Source organism: Bombina bombina, chromosome 4, assembly GCF_027579735.1.
Source record: "Bombina bombina isolate aBomBom1 chromosome 4, aBomBom1.pri, whole genome shotgun sequence".
Lineage (NCBI taxonomy): Eukaryota > Metazoa > Chordata > Amphibia > Anura > Bombinatoridae > Bombina > Bombina bombina.
Genome location: NC_069502.1, coordinates 1,112,334,892 through 1,112,352,058, shown reverse-complemented (window position 1 = coordinate 1,112,352,058; position 17,167 = coordinate 1,112,334,892). Strand labels below are relative to the sequence as shown.

Sequence of the window (17,167 nt, the reverse complement as noted above, 5' to 3'; positions counted from 1 at the left end):
CTGAAATATGGCCAAACTGGTGGCAGGTGACATCTTGGCAGCTGCACGCTTGACTTTTCTCAGTTCATGGGCAGCTATTTTGCGCCTTGGTTTTTCCACACGCTTCTTGCGACCCTGTTGACTATTTTGAATGAAACGCTTGATTGTTCGATGATCACGCTTCAGAAGCTTTGCAATTTTAAGAGTGCTGCATCCCTCTGCAAGATATCTCACTATTTTTGACTTTTCTGAGCCTGTCAAGTCCTTCTTTTGACCCATTTTGCCAAAGGAAAGGAAGTTGCCTAATAATTATGCACACCTGATATAGGGTGTTGATGTCATTAGACCACACCCCTTCTCATTACAGAGATGCACATCACCTAATATGCTTAATTGGTAGTAGGCTTTCGAGCCTATACAGCTTGGAGTAAAATAACATGCATAAAGAGGATGATGTGGTCAAAATACTCATTTGCCTAATAATTCTGCACTCCCTGTAAACACTAAGTACTGTGTTAAACAGAGACTCTTCCTTCCATTTCCGTAATCGGAAGTGAAGAAAAAGAGTGTGCAGCCCAAATTGGTGCCACATGTAGCTCCGCCCATCGTGGGCGTTACAACATTCAATCTCCCGGTCGCCATTATTATTGTTTAAACAACTAAGCCACCGGGAGCTAACTGAACCATCTGTGAAGCTGGGGGCAAATTGGGCTACCGCTTGCTAGACAGCAGCTTAGCCTCTAAATGTGACAAATACATCACCTCCCACTGAGACATTATCCCTCAGCCCTAGTGAAGAAAAGCCCCCAGATATATAAACCACCTAACTAGTCTCCTCAGCCCCAGTGCCTGCTTACAACGTGCTGTCACTGAAATCCCCTCCTTTTATATATAGGAGCTAAGTCCCAGGTAAATAAGTGCTCCACTTCCACAGAGATCCTTCTTCCCAGACCCAGAATAAAAAGTCAGCACTTGCCTTTAAAATCTGCCCGACAGCAGGGCAGCTCACCAGGATTGAGATGTCCTCTCCCTCACATAGTCCTGTGGAAAAAGGATAAAGCCTGAGTAATCTTACTTAGGTTATCAGAATTAGGGCAGCATAAATATATGGGAGGCACAGGGAGAATTATGTCCCACAAGTTCCCATTGCTCTAAAGCCACCACTGCTCTACTGAAGAGACTGATATGGACTACGGCTACACCCCAGAACAAAGCAGCACAATCTTGTACTACTTTTAAAAATAATAAGCTCTTGATTGAAGAATCTTTTCTAACATCTAATTTACCACCTCCTTGCTCTTAACGTAGGCAAAGAGAATGACTGGAGTGGGAGGGAGGGGAGGAGCTATTTAACAGCTTTGCTGTGGTGCTCTTTGCCGCCTCCTGCAGGGCAGGAGTGATATTACCAATAGTAATTAAGATGATCCGTGGACTCGTGTTTACTGTCCCTTTAATATGTACATTAGACAGCTTAAAGGGCAATTATACACTAATTTTTTCTTTGCATAAATGTTTTGTAGATGATCTATTTATAAAGCCCATAAAGTTTTTTTGTTTTTTTTTAAATGTATAATTTTGCTTATTTTTAAAGAACATTGCTCTGATTTTCAGACTCCTAACCAAGCCCCAAAGTTTTATTTGAATACCGTCAGCTACCTTCTCCAGCTTGCTCCTGTTTGTGTAAAGGGTCTTTTCATATGCAAAAGAGGGGGGAGGGGGGGTGTCTTATTTCCCACTTGCAGTGGGCTTTCCAACTGCCTTTTTAACAGAGCTAAACTGAAAGATTCTAAGTACGTTTTTAAACCATTTTATACTGGATTTTTATATCAGTATCTGTGCATCTTATTCTTTATAGTAGTGTCTATTACATGCATTTATATGAAAATAATTGTATATTGTCCCTTTAAGTAACATTTATAAATTACAGAACATTTTAGAATATTACAAAGTATCACATTGTCCCCACCTAGCTACTTAACAATGCCATCTGGGTGGCAACATTTTCTGTAAATGCTGGTTTCTATATGCCAAAACCATCATTGTAAACACAAACACTGCAAAGGTTAAAAGCAACACAATGCATACATAGTGCGATTACTTAAAGGACCACTCAATGCAGTAGAATTGTAAAAGTAAAAAGTAAAAGTAAAAAGCACAAAAGAAAATATTTAACACCTGCTCTGAATTTCAAATAAGCAGTAGATTTTTTTTCTGACAAATATATTTTTTCTCCCATTTGCCGGCCCCCTGTATAGGGTTGCCACCTCGGTCATGTTTTCCTGGACACTTATGAGTTACACATACTGCCGGACGTGCAGATGAACATGAATTGCACCCTTGGGTATCACATGAATAGTGATCTTGGAGAGCAATATTCATGTTCCTCCCTGCATAACCTGCATCATGTGTAACTCCAGGAAAAAAAATGGCAGAGGTGGCAACCCGCCCCTGTATCATGTGACAGACATCAGCCATTCACAGACTACCCTGTGAGCTTGTGCACATGCTCACTGGGCTCTTGTTCCCCAGAAAGTGTGAAGAAAAAGACTGTGCAAAATTTGATAATGGGAGTAAATTGAAAAGTGTGTTAAAACTGCATGTTCTATATGCATCATAAAAGTTTGAGTGTCCATTTAATCTAAATAAAGTAGAGTTAGAGATAAAGGAGGCAGGGGATTACTGTTTCTAATGAGTATCACCTACATCACTGGGTTACAAGTGCTGCCTCAGTCTCCTGTCTACTCTTTCATTAAGGGTGCCTTATCCCTCTAGGTTAAACAAGGGATAAGATAGGACTCTGTTAGAGCCCCCTTCCCACTGACCAAAAACGTCTTAGTGCATCATTTGGAAGTAATCACTGTTTTTCTAATGATCACTTGCATCTAATCTAGTTATTATAGATCATTCAATACATATCGACATAGACACAGGGATCCCTTAAAATAATCTACAGTTGTCCAAAAGCAAAGAGATAATCCTCCGTTAGCTTTTTCGAATGCAAACACATAAAACCAATAGCTGGAAAGCGCTGATCGTTTACAGGAAAAAGCACCAAAGTGCCTATATCTAAATCTAATAGGATTGTAGCCCACAAGGGGATATATACAGATTCACAAAGAAAGAAAGTTTTTCCAAGTGTGATTCCAAGAGCTGGGAAGAACTGTATTTGATACCATTCCGAAGACCAGATGCTGTGAGGAGTATATGAGATACGCACAACTTACCTCATGTCGATTGAGGTATAAGCAATAAGCAAGTAAGTGGGCAAGACAAATAAGAAAGGAGATTTGGATATAAGAAGCACTTTGGTGTTTTTTTCTGTAAACGATCAGCGCTATATATATAGAATCATTGTGATGCAGCTTTTGAAGAGAGAGGAGGTTTAGTGTTGCAGCTCCTGATTTTATAGGGAAATTGATAGCTAGGCTAGTGTATTTAGTCTTCACTACAGTCCTGAAGGACTCATCTGATCTCTGCTGTAAGGACAGCACCCCAAAAAGCCCTTTTTAGGGCTACATCTGGCTTTTTTTTTTTTTTGCATAGGGCTAGAACTCCAGTAATTTTTTTTTTGCATTTGCCTGCCTGCCACCAGCCTGTGTGTGAGCCTTACAGCATATATTGTGCCCACTTGCTCACTGCCACCACTCATATCTGGTGGTGTAACATTATTTTAAATTTAAAAAAAAAACTTTTACATTAGTTTGCTAATTGCAAGTTTAATCTAATTTCATTTTCCATCAGGCCTGTGTGCCAGGCCAACAGCAAGCATATACTGTGATTAATTCCTCTGCGCCACCACTCATATCTGGTGGTGTAACATTATTTTCAATTTAAAAAAAAAAACTTTTACATTAGTTTGCTAATTGCAAGTTTAATCTAATTTCATTTTCCATCAGGCCTGTGTGCCAGTGGCAGGCACACAGCATATACTGTGATTAATTCCTCTGTGCCACCACTCATATCTGGTGGTCTAACATTAGTGTAAATTAAAAAAAAACAAAAAAAAAAAACCTTTTACATTAGTTTGCTAATTGCAAGTTTAATCTAATTTCATTTTCCATCAGGCCTGTGTGCCAGGCCAACAGCAAGCATATACTGTGATTAATTCCTCTGTGCCACCACTCATATCTGGTGGTGTAACATTATTTTCAATTTAAAAAAAAAAACTCTTACATTAGTTTGCTAATTGCAAGTTTAATCTAATTTCATTTTCCATCAGGCCTGTGTGCCAGTGGCAGGCACACAGCATATACTGTGATTAATTCCTCTGTGCCACCACTCATATCTGGTGGTCTAACATTAGTGTAAATAAAAAAAAAACAAACTTTTACATTAGTTTGCTAATTGCAAGTTTAATCTAATTTCATTTTCCATCAGGCCTGTGTGCCAGGCCAACAGCAAGCATATACTGTGATTAATTCCTCTGTGCCACCACTCATATCTGGTGGTGTAACATTATTTTCAATTTAAAAAAAAAACTTTTACATTAGTTTGCGTCTTGTTGTTATACTTTGTCAGGGTAATCATGCACGCCATATAGACCTCCCCTGATAGGGGGAGTAACAGGGATTAAAGTGCTAAGAATAGTACTACTTAACACAACCTAGTTACCATGGGTCCCAGACCGCATGTTTTGTTGTTATACTATGTCAGGGCAATCATGCAGGCCATATAGACCCCCCCCGATAGGGGGAGTAAGAGGGATTAAACTGCTAAGAACAGTACTACTTAACACAACCTAGTTACCATGGGTCCCAGACTGCGTGTCTTGTTGTTATACTTTGTCAGGGTAATCATGCACGCCATATAGACCTCCCCCGATAGGGGGAATAACAGGGATTAAAGTGCTAAGAATAGTACTACTTAACACAACCTAGTTACCATGGGTCCCAGACCGCATGTTTTATTATTATACTTTGTCAGGGTAATTATATATCTATCAAATCTATCTATTTATCTTCTATCGATTCTATCTAACTATCAATCTATGTATATCTATCTATCAAATCTATCTCGTGGCCGGACTGTTTTGAGACAGCCACTTGTGTTTAGGACAAATTTGAAGTAGGACAGACCAATCATCTTCTTCCATCTCCCTGTTCCAAAAATGCAGGCCATATAGACCTCCCTCGATAGGGGGAGTAACAGGTAGTAGTAAACTGCTAAGAATAGTACTACTTAACACACCACGGGTCCCAGACTGCATGTCTTATTGTTATACTCTGTCAGGGAAATTATATATCTTTCAAATCTATCTATTTATCTATCGAATCTATCTAACTATGAATCGTATCTATCAAATGTATATTGCATCTATTGATCTATGTAATTCGTATCTATCAAATGTATATTGCATCTATTGAGCCATGTAATCTATGTATCTATCTATCTATCAAATCTATCTATCTCGTGGTTGTGCAAATGGACTGTTTGCGGTTGTTTGCGGTGCGTTACACGGAGAGTTTGGTCTGTCACTGTGAAGCGGGCGTAACCCTTACACTAGCTGATCGATACAACATCATACCTGATGTTTTAAAGCACGTTATTGCAAACAATTTAGGAATGTTAGGTGATTTAGGCCCTTTATGGGTTAAAACCAGACTCTGCATCAACTATGTAATTTACCATGGGAGTTTTGCCATGGATCCCCCTCAAGCATGCCACAGTCAAGGTGTTAGGACCCTTGAAACAACTTTTCCATCACTATGGTGGCCAGAAAGAGTCCTTGTGGGTTTTAAAGTTCGCCTGCCTATTGAAGTCAATGGCGGTTCGCGAACAATAGCGGAAGTTCGAGTCCGCAGTTCGCGAACCAAAATTTTTAAGTTTGCGACATCACTATTATATATATATATATATATATATATATATATATATATATATATATAAAAATATATATATACATATATTATAAATATAGTTTAGACTTATTTAGGATATTGAAATATTTTTAAATCTGAAAGGGAGCATAAAATAATAATAATAATAATAATAATAATAATAATAATAATAATAATAATAATACACAGGTTAGAATGTTTTAGGACACACATTATTTTTTATCTTTTTTTTTTACCATTTTATCTCATGTATCATCAGAGAGGGCTGCAATGGATCTCCCTGTGTAATCATAATATAATAAGATCTGATGGTTATTAGAGATCTGCATTTTTACCTAGCCATACATATATAATATTAAAGTATTTGTGTACCTGTTCTACGTTGTAGCCATGCTTTTCCTTTGCTATTGCAATATATTCATCCACTGTAATAAAAGAAACACTTTTAAAGAATACATATTTAATATACTAACATATAAGAAATGAAGCTTTATATAAAATGGTTTAGATATATATTCACACACTTTGCAGTATATGTATTGGTATATTATATTGCCAACTGTTTAGAATCTTAGATACTAATTTGTTCATCTATCATAAATCAAACACGTTGTGCTTTTATGAGGACAACATAAACAGGTTGATTAGCTCCACACTGTAGTAAAAATGCTATAATTATGATTATTTTTATTCTTTAATTATTTGCACTAAGAAAGATACAATGTTTTCAGATGTCTGTTTGAATCAGTATATTTAAGTTAAAGAGAGTTTCAATAAAATATATTTCATCAATAATGCTCTGTGCGTTTCAGCAATGTTATATGTACATGTCATGTAAGTGGTTGTTTTCTGAAAGTTAATGTAGGTGAGAGAAGGTCAGCATAAATTGTATTGCTAATGTGAAAGTCATGTCAAGTGTTAATATTTTGAAAAATACAGCATTATTAAAAGGAAAGAACCAATGAGTAATTCATCTTTTTATGATCTTATAAACATTTCATAAATCATAATTATGTATTAAATAAGATTGCTTTTTTAACCCATCTCTTTACACCACATTGAAGGACCAAGTAAAATCATTATCCTGCTTGTATAAATATATGAGCATGGCAGATAGTTAAACCTCTCCTCATGATGTATAAACCATTAGACTTTTTTAAGAAAAGGGCTTCGGAATTAATATTTCATAATTTTCTGCTTTGTTTACTGCAATGGTAAAATAAACCACAAGCTTTTCTCGCCATTAGATTAGTCCATTCTTATGTGCAGTACAGATGGTCGGATTAAAAGTTTTGTTTTAGAACCATACAAAGAGTACATAGCCTACCTTACCAAAAATGCATAGATTCTGTCCAGTAAGGACATTTCTGATGACATCTCCTAAATACATATAGCTTAGAGGAGGGAGAGAGGTAATGTAATATGATAGAAACTTTCAAGTATATAAAGGGACTGAAAGGATAGAATTGAAGAATTGCGTTATTCTATATTTGTTTAGTAAATTCAGCAGATTTATTTGTGATTTATTTCCATATTACAAAACAAAGAGCTGAAACAAACTAATAATTCATTCTGAAGCCTGTTTATGGAATAGTTTGAGTTTATGCATAGTAAATAGCTTACCCTAGTATGGCTACGTGTGTCTGTGATCCTAAATTCTATAGCAAGTCATTTTCAAGTAAAAATCTAACAATCGCATGAATATATAACAATAAGCACATTTACAAGATTTCTTGTTTTAATAAAGCTGGGGAAAAAGGAAACTTACATTTCAGATCTGGTATATTATGATGAGGGGACCAAACCAGCATCCCTCCATTGTCTTTATCAGTATATTTGGTAGTACCTTAAATAAAATGCATTATGTTAGTAAACAATTCATATAAATGTTTTGTTATAACGGTCAGAATCTGTACTATAATAAACACCATTATCAAACTATAACATTAAATATTTTAGAAAAGTTATTTCTGGAGCAACAATAAACAGCACTTGGGAGTACGAGATTAACTAAATGTTTACCCATTTTCAGAGGTTGCACATAGTGAAATGGGTATTCTTATCAAAATAAAAAATAAATCTCTAATTCAACTTTTTAACACATTTTATACTTATAATATTAAATATTATATATTTATACACATATTAAACTTAGAAACAACCAGAACATTAAAGAACCACACCGACATCTTAGGAGTTAGTTCTCGTGCTTGACAAATCTGTTCAAAAGTTAGGAGCAAGAATATTTAGGAGCCAGACAGTGGTATTTGTATATAGATATATGGGATTAACCCCAAAATTTAGAAGCCAGGGATAAAATTCTAGGAGCCTGTGGCTCCTTGGCTCCTTGGCTCTTGGGTTTGTCGAGCCTTGAGTTAGGGAAGAAATTTATAATTTAGCTGTATACTTCCCAATGGGATAGGAGGCTTCAGCTGAGTTAGGGAGACCCATAGGTAAACGTGTATGTGTTCTGCACAGAAAGCAAGAAGTACAAATGTAGAAGATGTAGCATCCTGGTTCCAGGAAATTGTCAATATCTCCTATAACAACATACAGCATTTTATATTTGCACTACTGTTCCTTTAAATCTGCAAAACCATCTATAAAAAGCAATGTTTAGTGAAGCTCCACACAAATTTAAAGAGTGCTTGAAAAACAAAGTGATTTCATAGCAAACTCTATACTTCATCACAACAGAAATATTATTTTGCTTCATTAAAAACAGAATTTATGCTTACCTGATAAATTACTTTCTCCAACGGTGTGTCCGGTCCACGGCGTCATCCTTACTTGTGGGATATTCTCTTCCCCAACAGGAAATGGCAAAGAGTCCCAGCAAAGCTGGTCACATGATCCCTCCTAGGCTCCGCCCACCCCAGTCATTCGACCGACGGACAGGAGGAAATATATATAGGAGAAATCATATGATACCGTGGTGACTGTAGTTAGAGAAAATAATTCATCAGACCTGATTAAAAAAACCAGGGCGGGCCGTGGACCGGACACACCGTTGGAGAAAGTAATTTATCAGGTAAGCATAAATTCTGTTTTCTCCAACATTGGTGTGTCCGGTCCACGGCGTCATCCTTACTTGTGGGAACCAATACCAAAGCTTTAGGACACGGATGAAGGGAGGGAGCAAATCAGGTCACCTAAACGGAAGGCACCACAGCTTGCAAAACCTTTCTCCCAAAAATAGCCTCCGAAGAAGCAAAAGTATCAAATTTGTAAAATTTGGCAAAAGTGTGCAGTGAAGACCAAGTCGCTGCCTTACATATCTGATCAACAGAAGCCTCGTTCTTGAAGGCCCATGTGGAAGCCACAGCCCTAGTGGAGTGAGCTGTGATTCGTTCAGGAGGCTGCCGTCCGGCAGTCTCATAAGCCAAACGGATAATGTTTTTAAGCCAAAAGGAAAGAGAGGTGGAAGTCGCTTTTTGACCTCTCCTTTTACCAGAATAAACAACAAACAAGGATGATGTTTGTCTGAAATCTTTAGTAGCCTCTAAATAGAATTTTAGAGCACGGACAACGTCCAAATTGTGTAACAAACGCTCCTTCTTTGAAACTGGATTCGGACACAAAGAAGGTACAACTATCTCCTGGTTAATATTTTTGTTAGAAACAACTTTAGGAAGAAAACCAGGCTTAGTACGCAAAACCACCTTATCTGCATGGAACACCAGATAAGGAGGAGAACACTGCAGAGCAGATAACTCTGAAACTCTTCTAGCAGAAGAGATTGCAACCAAAAACAAAACTTTCCAAGATAGTAACTTAATATCTACGGAATGTAAGGGTTCAAACGGAACCCCTTGAAGAACTGAAAGAATTAGATTTAAACTCCAGGGAGGAGTCAAAGGTCTGTAAACAGGCTTGATCCTAACCAGAGCCTGAACAAATGCTTGAACATCTGGCATAGCTGCCAGTCGTTTGTGTAGTAAGACAGATAAAGCAGAAATCTGTCCCTTTAGAGAACTTGCAGATAATCCTTTCTCCAAACCTTCTTGTAGAAAGGATAGAATCTTAGGAATCTTTATCTTGTTCCATGGCAATCCTTTGGATTTACACCAACAGATATATTTTTTCCATATTTTATGGTAAATTTTTCTAGTTACAGGCTTTCTAGCCTGAATCAGAGTATCTATTACAGAATCTGAAAACCCACGCTTTGATAAAATCAAGCGTTCAATCTCCAAGCAGTCAGCTGGAGGGAAACCAGATTCGGATGTTCGAATGGACCTTGAACAAGAAGGTCCTGTCTCAAAGGTAGCTTCCATGGTGGAGCCGATTACATATTCACCAGGTCTGCATACCAAGTCCTGCGTGGCCACGCAGGAGCTATCAAGATCACCGAAGCCCTCTCCTGATTGATCCTGGCTACCAGCCTGGGAATGAGAGGAAACGGTGGGAATACATAAGCTAGGTTGAAGGTCCAAGGTGCTACTAGTGCATCTACTAGAGTCGCCTTGGGATCCCTGGATCTGGACCCGTAGCAAGGAACCTTGAAGTTCTGACGAGACGCCATCAGATCCATGTCTGGAATGCCCCATAATTGAGTTATTTGGGCAAAGATTTCCGGATGGAGTTCCCACTCCCCCGGATGGAATGTCTGACGACTCAGAAAATCCGCTTCCCAATTTTCCACTCCTGGGATGTGGATCGCAGACAAGTGGCAGGAGTGATCCTCCGCCCATTGAATTATTTTGTTCACTTCTTCCATTGCCAGGGAACTCCTTGTTCCCCCCTGATGATTGATATATGCAACAGTCGTCATGTTGTCTGATTGAAACCTTATGAATTTGGCCTTTGCTAGTTGAGGCCAAGCTTTGAGAGCATTGAATATCGCTCTCAGTTCCAGAATGTTTATCGGGAGAAGAGATTCTTCCCGAGACCATAGACCCTGAGCTTTCAGGGGTTCCCAGACCGCACCCCAGCCCACTAGGCTGGCGTCGGTCGTGACAATGACCCACTCTGGTCTGCAGAAGCTCATTCCCTGTGACAGATTGTCCAGGGTCAGCCACCAACGGAGTGAATCTCTGGTCTTTTGATCTACTTGAATCGTCGGAGACAAGTCTGTATAATCCCCATTCCACTGTCTGAGCATGCACAGTTGTAATGGTCTTAGATGAATTCGTGCAAAAGGAACTATGTCCATTGTTGCAACCATCAATCCTATTACTTCCATGCACTGCGCTATGGAAGGACGAAGAACAGAATGAAGTACTTGACAAGAGCTTAGAATTTTTGATTTTCTGACCTCTGTTAGAAAAATCCTCATTTCTAAGGAATCTATTATTGTTCCCAAGAAGGGAACTCTTGTTGACGGGGACAGAGAACTTTTTTCTTTGTTCACCTTCCATCCGTGAGATCTGAGAAAGGCTAGGACGATGTCCGTATGAGCCTTTGCTTTTGACAGAGACGACGCTTGAATCAGGATGTCGTCCAAGTAAGGTACTACTGCAATGCCCCTTGGTCTTAGAACCGCTAGAAGGGACCCTAGTACCTTTGTGAAAATCCTTGGAGCAGTGGCTAATCCGAATGGAAGTGCCACAAACTGGTAATGCTTGTCCAGAAAAGCGAACCTTAGGAACTGATGATGTTCCTTGTGGATAGGAATATGTAGGTACGCATCCTTTAAATCCACGGTAGTCATAAATTGATTTTCCTGGATAGTAGGTAGGATCGTTCGAATAGTTTCCATTTTGAACGATGGTACCCTGAGAAATTTGTTTAGGATCTTGAGATCCAAAATTGGTCTGAATGTTCCCTCTTTTTTGGGAACTATGAACAGGTTGGAATAAAAACCCATCCCTTGTTCTCTTATTGGAACTGGATGAATCACTCCCATCTTTAACAGGTCTTCTACACAATGTAAGAATGCCTGTCTTTTTATTTGGTTTGAAGATAATTGAGACCTGTGGAACCTTCCCCTTGGGGGTAGTTCCTTGAATTCCAGGAGATAACCTTGAGAAACTATTTCTAGCGCCCAAGGATCCTGAACATCTCTTGCCCAAGCCTGAGCAAAGAGAGAAAGTCTGCCCCCCACCAGATCCGGTCCCGGATCGGGGGCTATCCCTTCATGCTGTTTTGGTAGCAGTGGTAGGCTTCTTGGCCTGCTTACCCTTGTTCCAGCCTTGCATTGGTTTCCAGGCTGGTTTGGGTTGTGAAGTATTACCCTCTTGCTTAGAGGATGTATAATTAGAGGCTGGTCCGTTTCTGCGAAAGGGACGAAAATTAGGCTTATTTTTAGCCTTAAAAGACCTATCCTGTGGGAGGGCGTGGCCCTTTCCCCCAGTGATGTCTGAAATAATCTCTTTCAAATCAGGTCCAAATAATGTTTTACCCTTGAAAGGAATGTTAAGCAATTTTGTCTTGGAAGACACATCCGCTGACCAAGACTTTAGCCAAAGCGCTCTGCGCGCCACGATAGCAAACCCTGAATTTTTCGCCGCTAATCTAGCTAATTGCAAAGCGGCATCTAAAATAAAAGAGTTAGCCAATTTAAGTGCTTGAACTCTGTCCATAACCTTCTCATACGAAGATTCTTTATTGAGCGACTTTTCTAGTTCCTCGAACCAGAAACACGCTGCCGTAGTGACAGGAACAATGCATGAAATTGGTTGTAGAAGGTAACCTTGCTGAACAAAAATCTTTTTAAGCAAACCCTCTAATTTTTTATCCATAGGATCTTTGAAAGCACAACTATCTTCGATAGGAATAGTAGTGCGTTTGTTTAGAGTAGAAACCGCCCCCTCGACCTTGGGGACTGTCTGCCATAAGTCCTTTCTGGGGTCGACTATAGGAAATAATTTCTTAAATATAGGGGGGGGGGACAAAAGGTATGCCGGGCCTTTCCCACTCTTTATTTACTATGTCCGCCACCCGCTTGGGTATAGGAAAAGCGTCGGGGGGCACCGGAACCTCTAGGAACTTGTCCATCTTACATAACTTCTCTGGAATGACCAAATTGTCACAATCATCCAGAGTAGATAATACCTCCTTAAGCAGTGCGCAGAGATGTTCTAATTTAAATTTAAATGTCACAACATCAGGTTCAGCTTGATGAGAAATCTTTCCTGAATCTGAAATTTCTCCCTCAGACAAAACCTCCCTCATGGCCCCTTCAGATTGGTGTGAGGGTATGACAGAACAATTATCATCAGCGTCCTCTTGCTCTTCAGTGTTTAAAACAGAGCAATCGCGCTTTCTCTGATAAGTAGGCATTTTGGATAAAAGATTTGCTATAGAGTTATCCATTACAGCCGTTAATTGTTGCATGGTAATAAGTATTGGCGCACTAGATGTACTAGGGGCCTCCTGTGTGGGCATAACTGGTGTAGACACAGTAGGGGATGATGTAGTATCATGTTTACTCCCCTCATTTGAGGAATCATCTTGGGCAATATCATTATCTGTGGCATTACTGTCCTTACTTTGTTTGGACACTATGGCACAATTATCACATAAATTTAAATGGGGAGACACATTGGCTTTCATACATATAGAACATAGCTTATTTGATGGTACAGACATGTTAAACAGGCTTAAACTTGTCAACAAAGCACAAAAAACGTTTTAAAATAAAACCGTTACTGTCACTTTAAATTTCAAACTGAAAACACTTTATTACTGAATATGTGAAAAAGTATGAAGGAATTGTTCAAAATTCACCAAAAAAAATTTCACCACAGTGTCTTAAAGCATTAAAAGTATTGCACACCAAATTTCAGAGCTTTAACCCTTAAAATAACGGAACCGGAGCCGTTTTTACATTTAACCCCTATACAGTCCCAGCTATATGCTTTGCTGAGACCCAACCAAGCCCAGAGGGGAATACGATACCAAATGATGCCTTCTATAAGCTTTTTCAGTGATTCCTAGCTCCTCACACATGCATCTGCATGCCTTGCTCTCCAAAAACAACTGCGCATTAGTGGCGCGAAAATGAGGCTCTGTCTATAACTACAAAAGGCCCCCCATCTGAAAAAGGTGTCCAACACAGTGCCTGCCGTTTTTCTAAACAATCCCCAAGATTATAATAACCATTATTAGTTAGAATCTGCATGATATGCCTAGTAAAGCAATCGTTTTAGCCCAGAAAAATGTCTACCAGTTTTTGAAGCCCTTTTTGAAGCCCTTTATTCTTTTATGTTTAACTAAGAAAATGGCTTACCGGTCCCCATGAGGGGAAATGACAGCCTTCCAGCATTACATGGTCTTGTTAGAAATATGGCTAGTCATACCTTAAGCAGAAAGGTCTGCTAACTGTTTCCCCCAACTGAAGTTACTTCATCTCAACAGTCCTGTGTGGAAACAGCAATCGATTTTAGTAACTGTCTGCTAAAATCATCTTCCTCTTACAAACAGAAATCTTCATCCTTTTTCTGTTTCAGAGTAAATAGTACATACCAGCACTATTTTAAAATAACAAACACTTGATAGAAGAATAAAAACTACATTTAAACACCAAAAAAACTCTTAACCATCTCCGTGGAGATGTTGCCTGTGCAACGGCAAAGAGAATGACTGGTGTGGGCGGAGCCTAGGAGGGATCATGTGACCAGCTTTGCTGGGACTCTTTGCCATTTCCTGTTGGGGAAGAGAATATCCCACAAGTAAGGATGACGCCGTGGACCGGACACACCAATGTTGGAGAAAACACATCTCCCACTAAAACAAGTTTCTTCAAGAACATAAGCTTAGTTTTAAACAGATGGCAAGAGAGTATGCAGTTCTAAACCTTCAACAGTCTCATCGTGAGCCTTGGCTACTAAAGTCCATTGAAATTATTGAGAAAACAGTTTTGTACAGGTTCTTACTGGCAGAATAAAGTGAAGCTGATTAGTAAAACTGAGGAATGGGCGAGCTGTCAATTGCGAAACTGGATTTTCTAACCCATGTTATATATGGGGGACAGACTATGTGAAACGTGTTATTAAAATAGAACGTTTGGTAGAGTGCAGTTGTGATATTGGAAGTAAAACAGTTCAGTACTGTATAAATACAGCACATCTAATATATAAGATAGACCGCTGCTCCTTAACTGGTCCACTGCATCTGAGCAGCGGACAGAAATCAACCCAATCGGGTTGATTGACACCCCCTGCTAGCGGGCGATTTGCCGTGAATCTACAAGGGGCAGCATTGCACAAGCAGTTCACAGGGACTGCTTGTGCAATGCTAAATGCCGACAGCGTATGCTGTCGGAATTCAGCGATGTCTGTTGGACCATGTCGGATAGACCGATGATAAACCGGCCCCAATGTATGGATGCTTACAACAGTGGGGCCTAAATGATCATTTGTGTCACAAACATTGAAATCATTTAATATTAGCTTATTTTAGCTTAATATCTGCTTACATTTTATCAAGATGGTGTGCCTGTTAAGGGCTAGATTACAAGTTGTGTGCTATTTAGTGCTCCCAATCGAGTGATAAATTTGCTAGAAGTAAGCTTTTTGGGTTTGTCAGGTAGGGTGTGTATTACAAGTTGAAAGTAAAAGGTTTTGCATGAGCGCTAACTCGACCCGCGCAAAAAGCCGAACTTCAAATGTTGTGAATGAATTAACATTTTCCTATAGACTTTACTGGATGAAAAAACTGTAATCACACAGTAAGATCAGCTGCACTGAGGGCTTGATGATTGAAAGCACTCTGGGCTGGCGAGATTATTAAAGAACACTCGCCAGTCCTATTTCCATAGTGGAATGACCAAAGCCACTTTTTAACCTGAAAACAGGGTGTCTCGCTAAGGGGCATATACGGCATTTTCATATGAAAAGTGCACAGTAAAATTCATATTTTAAACATCATACAAAACAAATATTTAAACCATTCACACAAAAATAAGCAAGGACATTTTGTATTGTTAACCCCTTAAGGACCAGACCATTTTTCAATTTCAGAAAAAAAATAATATCTTTCATGATTCAGATAGAGACTATAATTGTTAACAACTTTCCAATTTACTTCTATTATTTAATTTGCTTCCTTCTCTTGTTATCCTTTGTTGGAAGGTTTATCCAGGCAAGCTCATGAGCAGCAGAGAACCTAGGTTCTAGCTGTTGATTGGCAGCTGTATATATATATATATATATATATATATATATATATATATATATATATATAGGGATTGGCTCCCCCATGAATTCAGTTAGAAACCATTAGTGCATTGCTGCTCCTTCAACAAATGATACCAAGAGAATGAAATAAAGTAGAAAATAGAAGTACATTAGAAAGTTTTTTAAAATTGTATCCGAATCATGAAATAAAAAAATTGGGTTTCGTGTCCCTTAAGGACCAGGGCTATTTTTACATTTCTGCTGTGTTTGTGTTTAGCTGTAACTTTCCTCTTACTCATTTACTGTACCCACACATATTATATACCGTTTTTCTTGCCATTAAATGGACTTTCTAAAGATATCATTATTTTCATCATATCTTATAATTTACTATTAAAAAATTATAAAATGATGAAAAAACACACTTTTTCTAACTTTGACCCCCAAAATCGGTTACACGTCTACAACCACTAAAAAACACCCATGCTAAATAGTTTCTAAATTTTGTCCTGGGTTTAGAAATCCGCAATGTTTACATGTTCTTTTTGCAAGTTATAGGGCAATAAATACAGCTATTTCCAAACCATTTTTCCCCACCAAAATTAGCGATAGTTACATTGGAACACCAATATCTGTCTTAAGTCCCTGAATATCCCTTGACATGTATATATATATTTTTTTTAGTAGACAACCCAAAGTATTGATCTAGGCCCATTTTGGTATATTTCATGCCACCATTCACTTTTCACAATCTTTAGGTTTCTCACTGAAATTATTTACAAACAGCTTATGCAATTATGGCACAAATGGTTGTAAATGCTTCTCTGAGATCCCCTTTGTTCAGAAATAGCACTGGACATATATGGCTTTGGCGTTGTTTTTGGTAATTAGAAGGTTGCTGAATGCCGCTACGCACCACACGTATATTATGCCCAGCAGTGAAGGGATTAATTAGTGAGCTTGTAGGGTTAATTTTAGCTTTAATGTAGTAGACAACCCAAAGTATTGATCAAGGCCCATTTAGGTATATTCCATGCCACCATTTCCCCACCAAATGTGATGAAATAAAAAAATGTTTTCACTTTTTCACAAACTTTAGGTTTCTCACTGAAATTATTTACAAACAGCTTGTGCAATTATAACACAAATGGTTGTAAATGCTTCTCTGGGATCCCTTTTACTCAGAAATAGCAGACATATATGGCTTTGGCGTTGCTTTTTGGCAATTAGAAGGCTGCTAAATGTCGCTGCGCACCACACTTGTATTATGCCCAGCAGTGAAGCGGTTAA

General features: G+C 38.6%; 1 protein-coding gene across 5 annotated transcripts in view; it reads right to left on the bottom strand.

Moving 5' to 3' along the window:
- RCOR3 (REST corepressor 3) overlaps positions 1-17,167 on the bottom strand; it is a 271,152-nt gene that overhangs the window by 168,035 nt on the left and 85,950 nt on the right. For all 5 annotated transcript variants that reach the window (XM_053712390.1, XM_053712394.1, XM_053712392.1 and 2 more), the window contains exons 3-4: positions 7,585-7,662; positions 6,189-6,241 (exon numbers count right to left, since the gene is read on the bottom strand). In XM_053712390.1, the coding sequence (XP_053568365.1) occupies positions 6,189-6,241; positions 7,585-7,662 (131 nt within the window). The remainder of the gene's footprint in view (positions 1-6,188; positions 6,242-7,584; positions 7,663-17,167) is intronic.